This window comes from Thamnophis elegans, chromosome 9 (assembly GCF_009769535.1).
Source record: "Thamnophis elegans isolate rThaEle1 chromosome 9, rThaEle1.pri, whole genome shotgun sequence".
In the NCBI taxonomy this organism is placed as follows: domain Eukaryota; kingdom Metazoa; phylum Chordata; class Lepidosauria; order Squamata; family Colubridae; genus Thamnophis; species Thamnophis elegans.
In genome coordinates, this window is record NC_045549.1 from 14,142,508 (window position 1) to 14,155,585 (window position 13,078).

General features: G+C 43.4%; 1 protein-coding gene across 3 annotated transcripts in view; it reads right to left on the reverse strand.

The window, feature by feature from the left end:
• Nucleotides 1-13,078, reverse strand: part of PPM1K (protein phosphatase, Mg2+/Mn2+ dependent 1K) — a 33,677-nt gene that overhangs the window by 12,800 nt on the left and 7,799 nt on the right. For all 3 annotated transcript variants that reach the window (XM_032224518.1, XM_032224515.1, XM_032224516.1), the window contains 2 exons: nt 10,809-11,302; nt 6,862-6,962 (listed from right to left, as the gene is read on the reverse strand). In XM_032224518.1, the coding sequence (XP_032080409.1) occupies nt 6,862-6,962; nt 10,809-11,230 (523 nt within the window). In that variant the 5' untranslated portion in view covers nt 11,231-11,302. The remainder of the gene's footprint in view (nt 1-6,861; nt 6,963-10,808; nt 11,303-13,078) is intronic.

Sequence of the window (13,078 nt, forward strand, 5' to 3'; positions counted from 1 at the left end):
CGAGTGCCATAGGTTCACCATCATGGGTATAGAGTCAGCCTATTGCCCCCAACAATCTGGGTCCTCATTTTACCCATCTCGTAACGATGGAAGACTGAGTCAACCTTGAGCTGTTCAGGATCGAACTCCTGGCAGTGGGCAGAATCAGCCTGCAATACTGCATTCTAACCACTACACCCAAACAGCTCCAGAATGGTAGTCCAACATCTCTGAAGGGCGCTGGGTTAGGGGAAGGTCAATCTAATTGCTGGACATGTGTAACTAATGGGACTTATTTTTTTCATACGTTTCAGACTGCATGGGAGATCCGAACGTCCTCCCATTTAAAGCAGCTGAGAAGAAAATGGCAGATATAATTAATGATTTTGCCACAGAAAACACACTCATATTTTTCAGGGTCCGGATAATGCTTCACACTAACTCTATCAATGGCAATTAAAAAGTATTAATTCTTGGATCAGGGCTAATTATCTGGTTGCATTCATGCATGTCACTAAACCTTGATGCTCCAATTTCTCTTCAAATTAACACTATGAATTCCATTTCCCCTCCTCTCTGAGGTTGCCAATGAAACAGCATTAGGAAATTGGACAATTTGCAATAGGTTTTCACATGATGCAAAATTATTAGATTAGCCATTGTTCACACAATAGTTTAACAGCCTTAAGCCCTAATTTACAAAATAGGCTAAATCGTACAGGTGTACAAAACATTCTGAGCAAATATGAACACTGATGTAATATTACGAGAATCCAGCCAATATGTGAAAGCTTCAGAAAGTAAACTATGGATTAGGACATAATGTGTTGGCTCAGTCTAAGTATACTATTTTTAGAGACCTGTAGGAACTACTCATGGAGCTAACGCATCCACAGAACTTCCACATCACACCCTGTTGTTACCAGGGTTAGATAAGATATCAATGAAGTCCTGGGACCAATATTATGAATGCTTTTTCCAGTGAAACCAATTGTTCTCTTTTTATCACATTTGGGGGAATTTGTTTCAGATAGTATTTTTAAGATCAACTGGGTTGTTTTCAAATGATGAGTTCTTACAGCAGGGGAGTCAAACCCGATTTCATTGAGGGGTGCATCAGGGTTGTGTTTGACCTTGGGAGGTTGGGGTCGGCGTGGCCGGGGTGGGCATGGCCAGCTGGATGTCACTTGTGTCGGGGACGCCTGTAGTGGCCCGAGCTCTCTGCCAGCGAAAACGGGCTCTCAAGCTCTTCCTGCAACCCTCTGCCAGCGAAAACAGATCTTGGGAATGCCACTTGCAGCCATCACAAGCTCCGTTTTCAGCTGCAATAGCTTCCTGAAACCCTCTGCCAGGGAAAACGGAGCTCGGGAGGGCTGAGTGCAGCCCTCCCGAGCTCCATTTTCTCTGGCAGAGGCACTGAGGGCCGGTCCTTCGCTGTTTCCAGAACGGCCCCTCAGGCCAGATCTAACCACCCCATGGGCCAGATCTGGCCTTGAGTTTGACACCCTTGTCTTACAGGGTCACAAAAAAGAATGGAAATTTCTTACTTTATATGTACCAAAGTGACTTTTCAAAAAGTAACTGGACTTTTTTTGGGGGGGAGGGGAGGTGTTCCCTTGAAAACTGAAAAAGCTTTTTAGATGAGAAGCAAAATATTTTCAAAGGAGAAAACAAAACTGAAGAAAGTCCAGTTGTCTTTGGGACAACCATGACCTGGATGATTGAGAAATTTCCATAGATGTTTCATATGTACCTATGAAATGAATGCCAATCCCACATCTTTAATTTCTACTTTCATTAACATTCTGTTTGTCCTATAAGATTTGATACAAGCAAGTCTTATTTAATATGGATAATATATTAAAGGTAAAGGTTCCCGTCGCATATATATGCTAGTCGTTCTCGACTCTAGGGAGCGGTGCTCATCTCCATTTCAAAGCTGAAGAGCCAATGCTGTCCAAAGACGTCGCCATGGTCATGTGGCCGGCATGACTCAACGCAGAGGGTGCACGGAACACTGTTACCTTCCCACCAAAGGTGGCTCCTATTTTTCTACGTGTGTTTTTTATCTGCTTTCAAACTGCTAGGTTGGCAGAAGCTGAGACAAGTAACAGGAGCTTGCTCCGTTACATGGCGCTAGGGATTCAAACCACCGAACTGCTGACCTTTCTAATCGACAAGTTCAGCGTCTTAGCCACTGAGCCACCCCTGGATAACATATTAAAGAATATTAAAAACACCCATGGAAAGTATCAAATTAAGGATGGTGACTATAGCGAGGAAATTTAGGTCCACTTCAGGTGTGGCTTAAAACAGTCTTCACAGGATACAAGTTCTACTGGCATGAAAAGAAACACAGCAAGACTACTGCAATGCGCTCTACATGGGGCAGCCCTTGAAGAGCATTCGGAGACTTCAACTGGTCCAGAATGCGGCCGCGCGAGCGATTGTGGGTGTACCTCGATACACCCACGTTACACCTATCCTCTGTGAGCTGCACTGACTTCCAATCGGTCTCCGGATACGCTTCAAGGTGCTAGTTATTACTTATAAAGCCCTTCATGGTATTGGACCTGGGTACTTGAGAGACAGCTTGCTGCCAATTACCTCCCAAAGACCCATTAGATCGCACAGGGCCGGCCTCCTCCGGGTTCCATCCACCAGCCAATGCCATCTGGTTACGACACGGGGGAGGGCCTTCTCTGTTGCAGCTCCGGCCCTTTGGAACGAACTCCCCGCGGAGATTCGGACCCTCACCTCTCTCCCTGCTTTCCGAAAAGCCGTTAAAACCTGGCTGTGTCGGCAGGCCTGGGGTTGATGAGCTCCCCTCCCCTCTCGACAGGTGTGGTTGTTGGTCATTTTAATATGTTTATTTTGTACTTGTATGTTTCCCCTTCCCGTTTAAGTTGTTCGCCGCCCTGAGTCCCTTTTAGGGAATAGGGCGGCATATAAATAAAATAAAACTTAAACTTAAACTTAAACATCTAACCAGCAACAGTTCCAAAATCAAGGAATCATCATATCATGAATCAAAATCACGTGTGCTTATCTCCAAGTGCATTTTTAAAAAGCTCACTACACAGCTTACTTTAACTTGAAAGGCATAAATATGACATTGGTGGTTTCCCAAACAGCATCCATATATTATCATCTTAAAAAAAAAATCTTTCAATAGGTATCTTTGCACTCACTGGACATTTTTTAGAGCATGTCATCTCAACTAATGGGACAAAGTGGATGTGGGAACCTTCCAGCAGTCCAGGCTAGGAACCCGCCAGACTCCTTCACCTGGGACCACCATAAGTAGATCTCTTTTTCCACTGGAGCCCAGCATATAGAGTCCCGGGTCTCCAATTCTAGAGCTGTTGGTCGGATACCGTGTCTGCCATAAATCACATGTACACATAGAGGCAAATAGGAAAAATTCACCCAGGAATTGTGCTTTCAAATAAATTCAGAAAACCTGCAACAGCTGGAAGGAAGAGAGCCGCAAAAGAGGCATGGAATTCAAACAGTCTTCAAAGCAGTTGTGGGAACAAAGAGGGAGAAAATAATATAGCTTTGAATTTTCTTTCCTACATATTAATTTCCCCCCTAAGCCACCTCATCGGTGGAGTTGAGTGCTCACTACGGCTAAATAGTGATAATTTGAAATGTTAAGTTACTTTAAGGTTTTATAAGCAAACCAAACCAAAGTTTTATTTTTAATACGTAGGCACTTTTATGTACCTTAAGAGGTTTTGCTTTGAGGAGATTTCAAAATACTGGGATAAGAAATCACCGAATGAGATATACATGTGCAACCGAACATGTGTTAAGAATTACAGTTGTGTTCAGACACAAATATCCGATTTCTGTGTGTCTTGTAACTTTCAGCTGGATAGAATCCTTCAGCCCTGTGATTAACTTCACTGTAAAAAGACTCTGCCATTTATACAACAGCATCTTTTTTAAAGAGCAAAATAATTACGGCACTCCAATGGAATTAAAAGCTAAAGGACAACCTGACATTCCTACAAATACAGCTCACTTCAAATTGTAATTAAAACCTCACTAAAAAGAATTAGAAAGCTTGGTTTTAATAAAGTATAACCAAATGATCATTCAAAGGTAGGTTTTCTGCAGCTCTCTCCGTTCTTCAATGTTGCAGGTTAACATTTTAAAACTTAAAAACCATGGCTTTTTGACTGACATCTTCTTTAACTAAAAAAACCCAACATTGTCATCTATTATACTTTTGCCATTTAAGATTAATGTAATTATCATCATAAACATCTTTCTTGGAAACAGGCCATTTAACTGCCCATAATAAAGCAGGGAATACTAAAAACAGCTGGAGGAATAAAAGCTTCGGCTAAGAACTTGCTTCTTGCCATAATGCAAGTCAGCCTCCCCAAACTGATGGACATCCACTCTCCATAATTCACAAATGTGAACGTTTATTAAGCTGCCTTGATGGCGAGATGGGCGTGATACAAATTTAATAAATAAATGAACACATTGTGAATTACGTGAGTCGAATGCATATATAGCCCTACCAGATTGAAAGAGAGCTGGTGTAAAGGATCCACATGTGGGCTGAGAGGAATTTTCTTTCCCAAAGGTTTAACAGGTCAAACATACCAATGGAGGATTATTTCTGTGCTCTATAGAGATTTTTGGTCTCCTTGTGATCTTAACACTTCCCGCCTCCCCCCATTTTGTTATCCAGCCCAATCAAAGTTTAAAAGGTTTTTCTAGCATTATGCCCACCATCTGTGACATGTACATCTGAAGATGGAACTGTTTCAGAGGTGGGATGGACAGCTTTTATTTATTTATGTCTTAAATGAAGTTTCCTTAAGGTCTTCAAATAGGTTTCCTTTCCAGAGTTGCAGTTACAGTCATGTGAAAAAAGAAAATACACCTTATTTGAATTCTGTGGTTTTACATATCAACAGATTAACAGTGTTGGAAGGGAATTTATAGGCCATCTAATAAACACACACACAAACCCGCTCAAGCAGGAGACCCTATACCATTTCTGACAAATAGCAGTCCAATCTCTTCTTGAAAGTCTCAAGTGATGAAGCTCCCACAACTTCCAAAGGCAACGTCTGTTCCATTGGTTGATTGTTCTCATTGTCAGAAAATTCCTCCTTGTTTCTAGGTTGAATCTCTCCTTGGTCAGTTTCCATCCATTATTCCTTGTTTGGCTTTCAGGTGCTTTGGAAAATAGCTTGACCCCCCCTCCACTCTGTGGCAGGCCCTCAAATATTGGAAGACTGCTATCATATCTCCCTTGGTCCTTCTCTTCACTAGACTAACCATGCCCAGTTCCTGCAACCTTTCATCGTAGGTTTTAGCCTTCAGTCCCCTAATTATCCTGGTTGCTCTTCTCTGCACGTTTTCTAGAGGCTCAGCATCTTTTTTATAGCGTGGTGAACAAAACCGGTTGCAATACTCTAGGTGTGGTCTTACTAGGGCTTTATAGAGTGGTATTAGTATCAGACATAGTAAAAACCATCTGGTCCTTAACAGTTCTTAAAAGTAGGTACATACAACCTTAGATGAGCCACAACACACGACATTTTACACCAGGGGTAGTCAAGCTTTTTATACCTACCGCCCACTTTTGTATCTCTGTTAGTAGTAAAATTTTCTAACCGCCCACCGGTTCCACAGTAATGGTGATTTTATGAAAACCTAATGAAAATATTTTAAAATAATGCTATGACATTTTTTTTTAAAGTCAATTAAATTTTAAAAAAGGAAAGTGCTTCAGTATCGGACAAAACCCCTACGGAAGAGCCAAGGTGGCGCAGTGGTTAAATGCAGCACTGCAGGCTACTGCTAGATCAGCAGTTCAGCGGTTCAAATCCCACCGGCTCAGGGTTGACTCAGCCTTCCATCCTTCCGAGGTGGGTAAAATGAGGACCCAGATTGTTGGGGGCAATATGCTGACTCTCTGTAAACCGCTTAGAGAGGGCTGAAAGCCCTATGAAGCGGTATATAAGTCTACTGCTATTGCTATTGCTATTACCGCCCACCATGAAAGCTGGAACGCCCACTAGTGGGCGGTAGGGACCAGGTTGACTACCACTGTTTTACACCATGTCCTCATTTATTTTACAAAAAGAAAGCCAAAATGGAGAAAAACTTTTGAAGAATGCTAAGAACCAGATGATTTTTTAAACTATCTCTTGCCATGTAAAACCGGAGAACTCAAAGAGGGTGTAGTTTCTTTTTCACGCGACTGTATGCCAGGAAATGAAACAAAAACTGTTCCTACACCCACACTGTATATACTACTGTACAGGTTGTCCTTGATTTACATCAATTCATTTAGCAACTGTTCAAAGTTATAATGGCACTGAAAAACATGACTTTTGACTGCTCCTCACACTTACAGACAAATCTCAGCGTCCTCATGGTTATGTGATCAAAATTTGAGTGCTTGGCAATTGGTGTGTATTCACAATAGTTGCGGTATCTGAGGTCAAGTGAACACCATCTGCAACTTCTCAGCCAGAGACAATCAAAGTCAATGGGGGGAAAGCCAGATTTGTTCAACAACTTAAACTTGTATAAACTTTCAGTATATACTGAAAACTTCTCAATGGTGATTTCCAAATAAATATTTGGAATCAACTTTGAGAAACACGGTCTTAAAGCACGTACCAATTTCATTTTGAAATTTTATTCTCTCTCTCAAAATGTTTTGTGGTCCACCGACTCCAATAGATTTCGTGATTTACTATGGATTTTGATATAGCAAATCCTTAAAATTTAAGTTGCAATTTCTCCCCTGGGTCATCTACTGAAGCTTCAGTATTGCTGGCTGCTAGAGGAGTAAATTTAGTTTTTGTGTTACCAACAGACATAAAAACATTTCGTACTTACCATCTGCAGATAAGTGGGCGTGTTTCATGTACGCTTTGTCTATTTCTAGAAAAGCTTTAATCAATACTAATTCCATGTTGCGTTCCTCAGAGAGAAATTCTCTAAAAAATAAAAAAGTAATCATGTTAAAGGCTTGTTCAGAAGGAACTAACCATTTGCTCTCATCCATAAACTATTACATATCAATTATTCAACTGGTATGGCTTAAATCATGCAATATTCACAATGGCCTCATGGATTGCAACTAGACATACTAAGAGAAGTTTTCATTAATAATTCAACTACAGCTGTTCAGCGCCCACTATCAATGTTAAGATGGTTAACATTTTTGTTTCACTTTCGAATATTGCATGTGCGCAAACATAGTTATTTATCAAGTATGATTTATATATTATCATGTGTAAATCAGAGGTGGGTTCCTACCAGTTCGCACCAGTTCGGTAGAACCGGTTAGAAGAGGTTTCACCAGAAAGCAGGCCACACCTACAGAAGAGGTTCAAATTTTTTTTGAAACCCACTACTGACACACACACACACACACACACACACACACACAGACTCACACAGAGAGAGAAAGAGAAAGAAAGGAAGAAAGAAAGAAAGAAAGAAAGAAAGAAAGAAAGAAAGAAAGAAAAAAAGAAAAAGTGAGAGATGAAAGAAAAAAAGGAAAAAGGGACAGAGAGACAAAAGGAAGGAGAGAGAGAGAGAGAGAGAGAGAGAGAGAGAGAGAGAGAGAAAACACATGACCGGCAAGCCTTTCCCACCAGGTCACATGGCTGGCAAGCCACTCCCACAAAGGAGGCCACACCCACAGAGTAGGTTCGAAAAAATTTTGAAACCCACCACTGGAGTAAATCCAACCCCACATAGCTTAAAACATATGGCTTTGTGTGGTATGTAAATTCAGACATTATAATCATAACATCCTAGCTGAGATCTACATCTTAACAAGAGTGAATTCTTCTATGGTATGTTATTGTCACTTCCAAATCAAACACAACTTCCAGCAATAGTAAGAAGAATGGTCATACAGAACCCACACATTGTTTCCCAATACTAAGGTTTGAGCATTAATTTCCCTAAGCCACTCACTTGATACTCCCGAGAGATCAAAACAATAGCAATAGCATTTAGACCTATATACCGCTTCATAGCGCTTTACAGCCCTCTCTAAGTGGTTTACAGAGTCAGCCTATTGCCCCCAACAATCTGGGTCCTGATTTTACCCACCTCGGAAAGATGGAACGCTGAGTCAGCATTGAACTCCTGGAGTGAGCAGTTGAGTTAGCCTGCAGAACTGCAGTCAGAGGTGTCAAACTCGATTTCATTGAGGGCTGCATCAGGGTGGTGTTTGACCTCGAAGGGCTGGCGGTAGCAGTGGCTGGGGGTGGGCATGCTCATGGTGGGTGTTTGGCACAGGCTCAAGATGTGCTTTTTCCACTCTGCTGGCCAAAAACAGGCCGTGAGGAGGCCCCATGAATGCCGCCTCTAGAAGCACTCTGCCAGCCAAAAATGCAAGGCCCCCACAAAGCCCGTTTTGGGCCGGCAGAGTGCTGCAGGAAGCCGTGGAGGCCAGAAATGGTCCGCATGGGGGCTGCATGTGCCTCCCTCCATAGCCCATTTTTGCCAGCAGAGGCACCGCAAGGCAGTCCTTTGATATTTCCAGGGCGGTTCCTGCGGGCCAGATTTAGGCATCCCATGGACTGGATCTGGCCCGTAGGCCTTTAGTTTGACATCCCTCGTCTAACCACTGTGCCACCAAGGCTCTTAAATAAACATTAGAAGACAGTATACATTGGATTAAAACTGTCCATCATAAGGAACTGATGGCCCTTCTACCTACGGGGCCATCTCAATAAGTAGAGGATTGAGTTCAATGCACCTTGCTTTTCCTAACGAGACCACCCGGAACAGATGTCAGGATGGTGACAAGTATCATCAGAAGACTTGAAAATTAAGATATAGTCACGGCTGCCTGTCATCAGCTTGAAGATGCCTCACTGACAACCTTTCCTGAAGGTCACATTCTTCCAGAGTCCTCCTAGCTTCATGATGATCTGCTCTAATATTAAAGCAGTGTTTTCGATCTTCTGGCATAAGCCCTGTCACATGCACAACCATGGCGATAATGGAGCAGCAACTGGGTCCTATCCAGCTTCTACCAGTTGTTTTTAGCAGACACAGAAATGCCTCCTCTCTCTAGTTGCTGAGAAGTTGGATAGCAGGAGTAACCAGGCACATTTGTTCGGTTCACCGACAAATGCGCACTCGACAAAAGCGCACCGACGAAACCACGGTGAGAAAACCGCGAGTTCTAAATCGCGCTGACAAAAGCACGCCTTCAACAAACAATAACCGCGAGTTCTAAACCTAACCCTAACCCTAAACCTAACCCTAAACCTAACCCTGAACCTAACTCTTACCTTAACTGAAATCCCTAAACCTAACCCTGAACCTAACCCTTACCTTAACTGAAATCGCGCTTCTGTGGCCGCGGTTTTGTCGGCGCGTTGATGTGGGCGCGTTGATGACATTGCGGTTTTCTCGCTGCGGTTTCGTCGGCGAGCTTTTGTCATGCGCACATTTGTCGGGTCACGCATTTGTTCATATCATGAGTGACCCACAGGCTCATGCATGCAGTGTAATGGTCCAATCTACTAAAAGATGCCCAGGTGAAAGGTGGCTTATACCGCAGAGCAACACTGGCTAAAGAGGTGGGGGTCTACCTACTAACACCTGGCAAAAACCTCCTGTTTCTGACAAAGCAAAACAGATAACAAGAGAGCTTAAGTGAGGGAGGACAGGCAATCAGGCAAGAATATCAAACTAGCAAGAATTAGAATAACAGAATATAAGAAAAGCAAGTTATTGAGAAGCAAAACAACCAAGAGCAAGCAAGAATATCCGCATATCATCCTGTTAAAAGAGAAGAGAGGGTTTTTTTCCTATTGCTTTACTAGAAAGCTTCCACCTGTCCAAACTACAGGTAGTCCTCAGCTTACAATCATTCATTTAGTGACCGTTCAAAATTACAAAGGCACTGAAAAAGTGACTTATGACCATTTTTCAGGCTTACGACCGTTGTAGCATCCCTGTGGTCACGACCCAAATTCAGAGGCTTGGCAACTGACTCAACTTTATGACAATCCCGGGGTCACGTGATCACCTTTTGCAATCGTCTAACAAACAAGAGCAAATGGGGAAACCAGATTCACTTAACAACCATGCTAGTTACTTAACTGCAGTGATTCACTTAACAACTGTGGCCAGAAAGGTCATAAAATGAGGCAAAATTCCATTAACAACTGCCTGGAGTTTTGCTCCATTTTACAATCTTTCTTGCCACAGTTGTTAAGTGAATCGCTGCAGTTGTTGTTAAGAGAATCCAGTTTCCCCGGTTGCTTGTCAGAAAGTCGCCAAACGTGACCTTCTGACCAACATGACCCTGGGACACTGCAACCGTCGTAAATATGAGTCAGTTGCCAAGCTTCCAAATTTCGATCACATAACATGGTCATGGTCATAAGTGTGAAAAATGGCCATTTTTTCAGTGCTGTTGTAATTTCAAAGTCACTAAATGAACTGTTATAAGTCAAAGACTACCTGTATGTGTATATATACTGTATTTCTCAGAGTATAAGATGCAGCTTCCCCCCGCTAAAAGAGCATGGAAATGTTGGTGTGTCTTATACACTGAATACAGCCATTTTTGGCCTCCCAAAGCCAAATTCTTTCTGAAAAATGGGAGGTTTTCCACCAAAACAGGGGCATTTTTGCCTTCCCCCAGCCCTGCTGAATCCTGCAGAATGGGGGGCAGGGAAGACAAAAACTTTTTTTCCTTACTTACTTCTTCGAAATCTTGGTGCGTCTTATAGTCTGAAAAATATGGTAATTAAGCAAGTGAACACAGAAGTCTTTTCCCTTGCAAATCCACACACAGGACTCACCGAATATATTTCCGCATGTACTTGTTGCAGAAATCAGCTGCTGCCACCCCGCCGTGCCCATCGAAAATGGCAAAATACAGGACCTCCTCCGTCAGCTCGGCGTAATCGAAACGGTCCTCGTTTTCCTTCCGTTTCCCAATGTGGGTGGCGCAGCCCACGTTTGACAGGCTGATCTTGGGAATCAGCTTCCCATACTTGATGCTGGGTGGGAGCAAGATGGGCTCGTCCAGGCGGTTGTCCCAAATCCCAAAGGAATCCCAGGTGGCGGGGCAGCCGCTCCCATCCAGATCGAAACGCGCAGCCTTGCAGTCGTTGGTGGAAATCTGGCACTTCGGGCTGAGAATTGCACAAGATGTAAGCAGGGCCCTCTGCAGCTGGTGGCCTCTATTCCGAACCAGACCGATTAAGGCCGCCGTGGACATCACTCAATGCCAGAGAAGGTGATGAGGAACAAGACAGTGGGAAGCCGGCTTTGCAAACCCCGAAAGCGGAGCCTGAGGAAAGAAAACAAACGAACAGAACAGAATTGATATCCAGAATATCTTCCCCACCTGTAATTAAAAGATAAAATCTCTCATAAATTGAGCTCAGCTCCTAGGGACTACATTGGTTCATGTTGTTTTCTTGGCAGCAATATGGCCGTGGTTTCCATGGAAACCTCTTGCTGGCCAGGTTCTTTTAACAGCTATGCTGTAAATTGGCTGCTTGGCCTCAGCTTAACATGTTATGGATGTAAACCATGACGTATAATAGCAATAGCAATAGCAGTTAGACTTATATACCGCTTCATGGGGCTTTCAGCCCTCTCTAAGCGGTTTACAGAATCAGCATATTGCCCCCACCAATCCGGGTCCTCATTTTACCCACCTCGGAAGGATGGAAGGCTGAATCAACCCTGAGCCGGTGAGATTTGAACAGCCGAACTGCAGAACTGCAGTCAGCTGAAGTAGCCTGCAGTGCTGCATTTAACCACTGCGCCACCTCGGCTCTGGTATATAAACCATGATTTGGGGGGTATGATGCAGGGGGTGAAATCCAGCAGGTTCTCAAACCTTCTGGAGAACCGGTAGCAGAAATTTTGAGTAGTTCGGCAAACCAGCAAATGCCACCTCTGGCTGGCCCCAGAGTGGGCTGGGAATGGAGATTTTGCCGTATCCTTTCCCTGCTATGCCGTATCTAGCCACACCACACCTACCAAGCCACGCCCACAGAACCGGTAGTAAAAAAAAAACCTTGAATTTCACCACTGGTATGATGCGTTCTTTTGACACAGCCAATTGGCAATTATTCAATGAATACAGAGCAAGTGGTCTAAGGCTCAAGTCCACATGAAGGCTTCAAACATTTGGGTTGAAGTGGGGCAGCTTTACTGAAAGATTCCCACCTGGTCTCATAGATCATCTGTTCTTCTATCTTATTTTGCTCGTGGAGTCAGTAGGGAACAAAAGCCTACTCAACAGCTAAGAATAAAGGCTGGGCGGGGGGAACTGTTCCAGGACAGTTGACTTACAGCCATTCATATAGTGACCACTCAAAGTTACAACAGCCCTGGAACCAGTGACTTACAACCAGTATTCACATTTACAACCGTCACAGCATCCTGATAGCCACACAATCCATGATGCGGTTGGCAATTGGCATGAATCCTGGGCAAAATCTGTGTCATTTGTGCATGTTATTTTAATCTTGTATTTTATATTTTGCATTTTACACGACATAAAATGCCTTGTTTCAGTTGTGACATGACTAAACAAACAAACTGCGGGTGTCCCTAAGTCATCGGATTGCCATTTGCGGGATTCCCAGCCGGCTTTCAATAAGCAAAGACGAAGTGGGGGGGGGGAGCCATATTTGCTTTGAAACCATGTAATTAATTTAATAACTGCAAGTGATTTGCTTAAAAACCATGGTGACAAAGGTCAGAAAATTGGATGTGGCTCACTTAACAACCACCGTGCTTAACAGTGGAAGTTGTGGCCTCAGCTGTGTGGCCGACAACAACCGAGGACAACACATAAAGCAGAATCTATCTGATAAAACTCTTCCAAGGCCTACAGCAGTGGTTTTGGGTTTCTATTTTTTTTACTACCAGTTCGCTCTTGTGCACATGCACGCTCACACGCGACGGTTTTGCGCATGCGCGTAAGGGTTCTGTGGATGTGTAGAAACATCCTGGCGGAGCCTCCTGCCGCCACCACTATCAGTTCGCCTGATCCGGGCCAAACCAGCAGAAACCCACCTCGGGCTTATATTAATCTTCCCTACTCCAT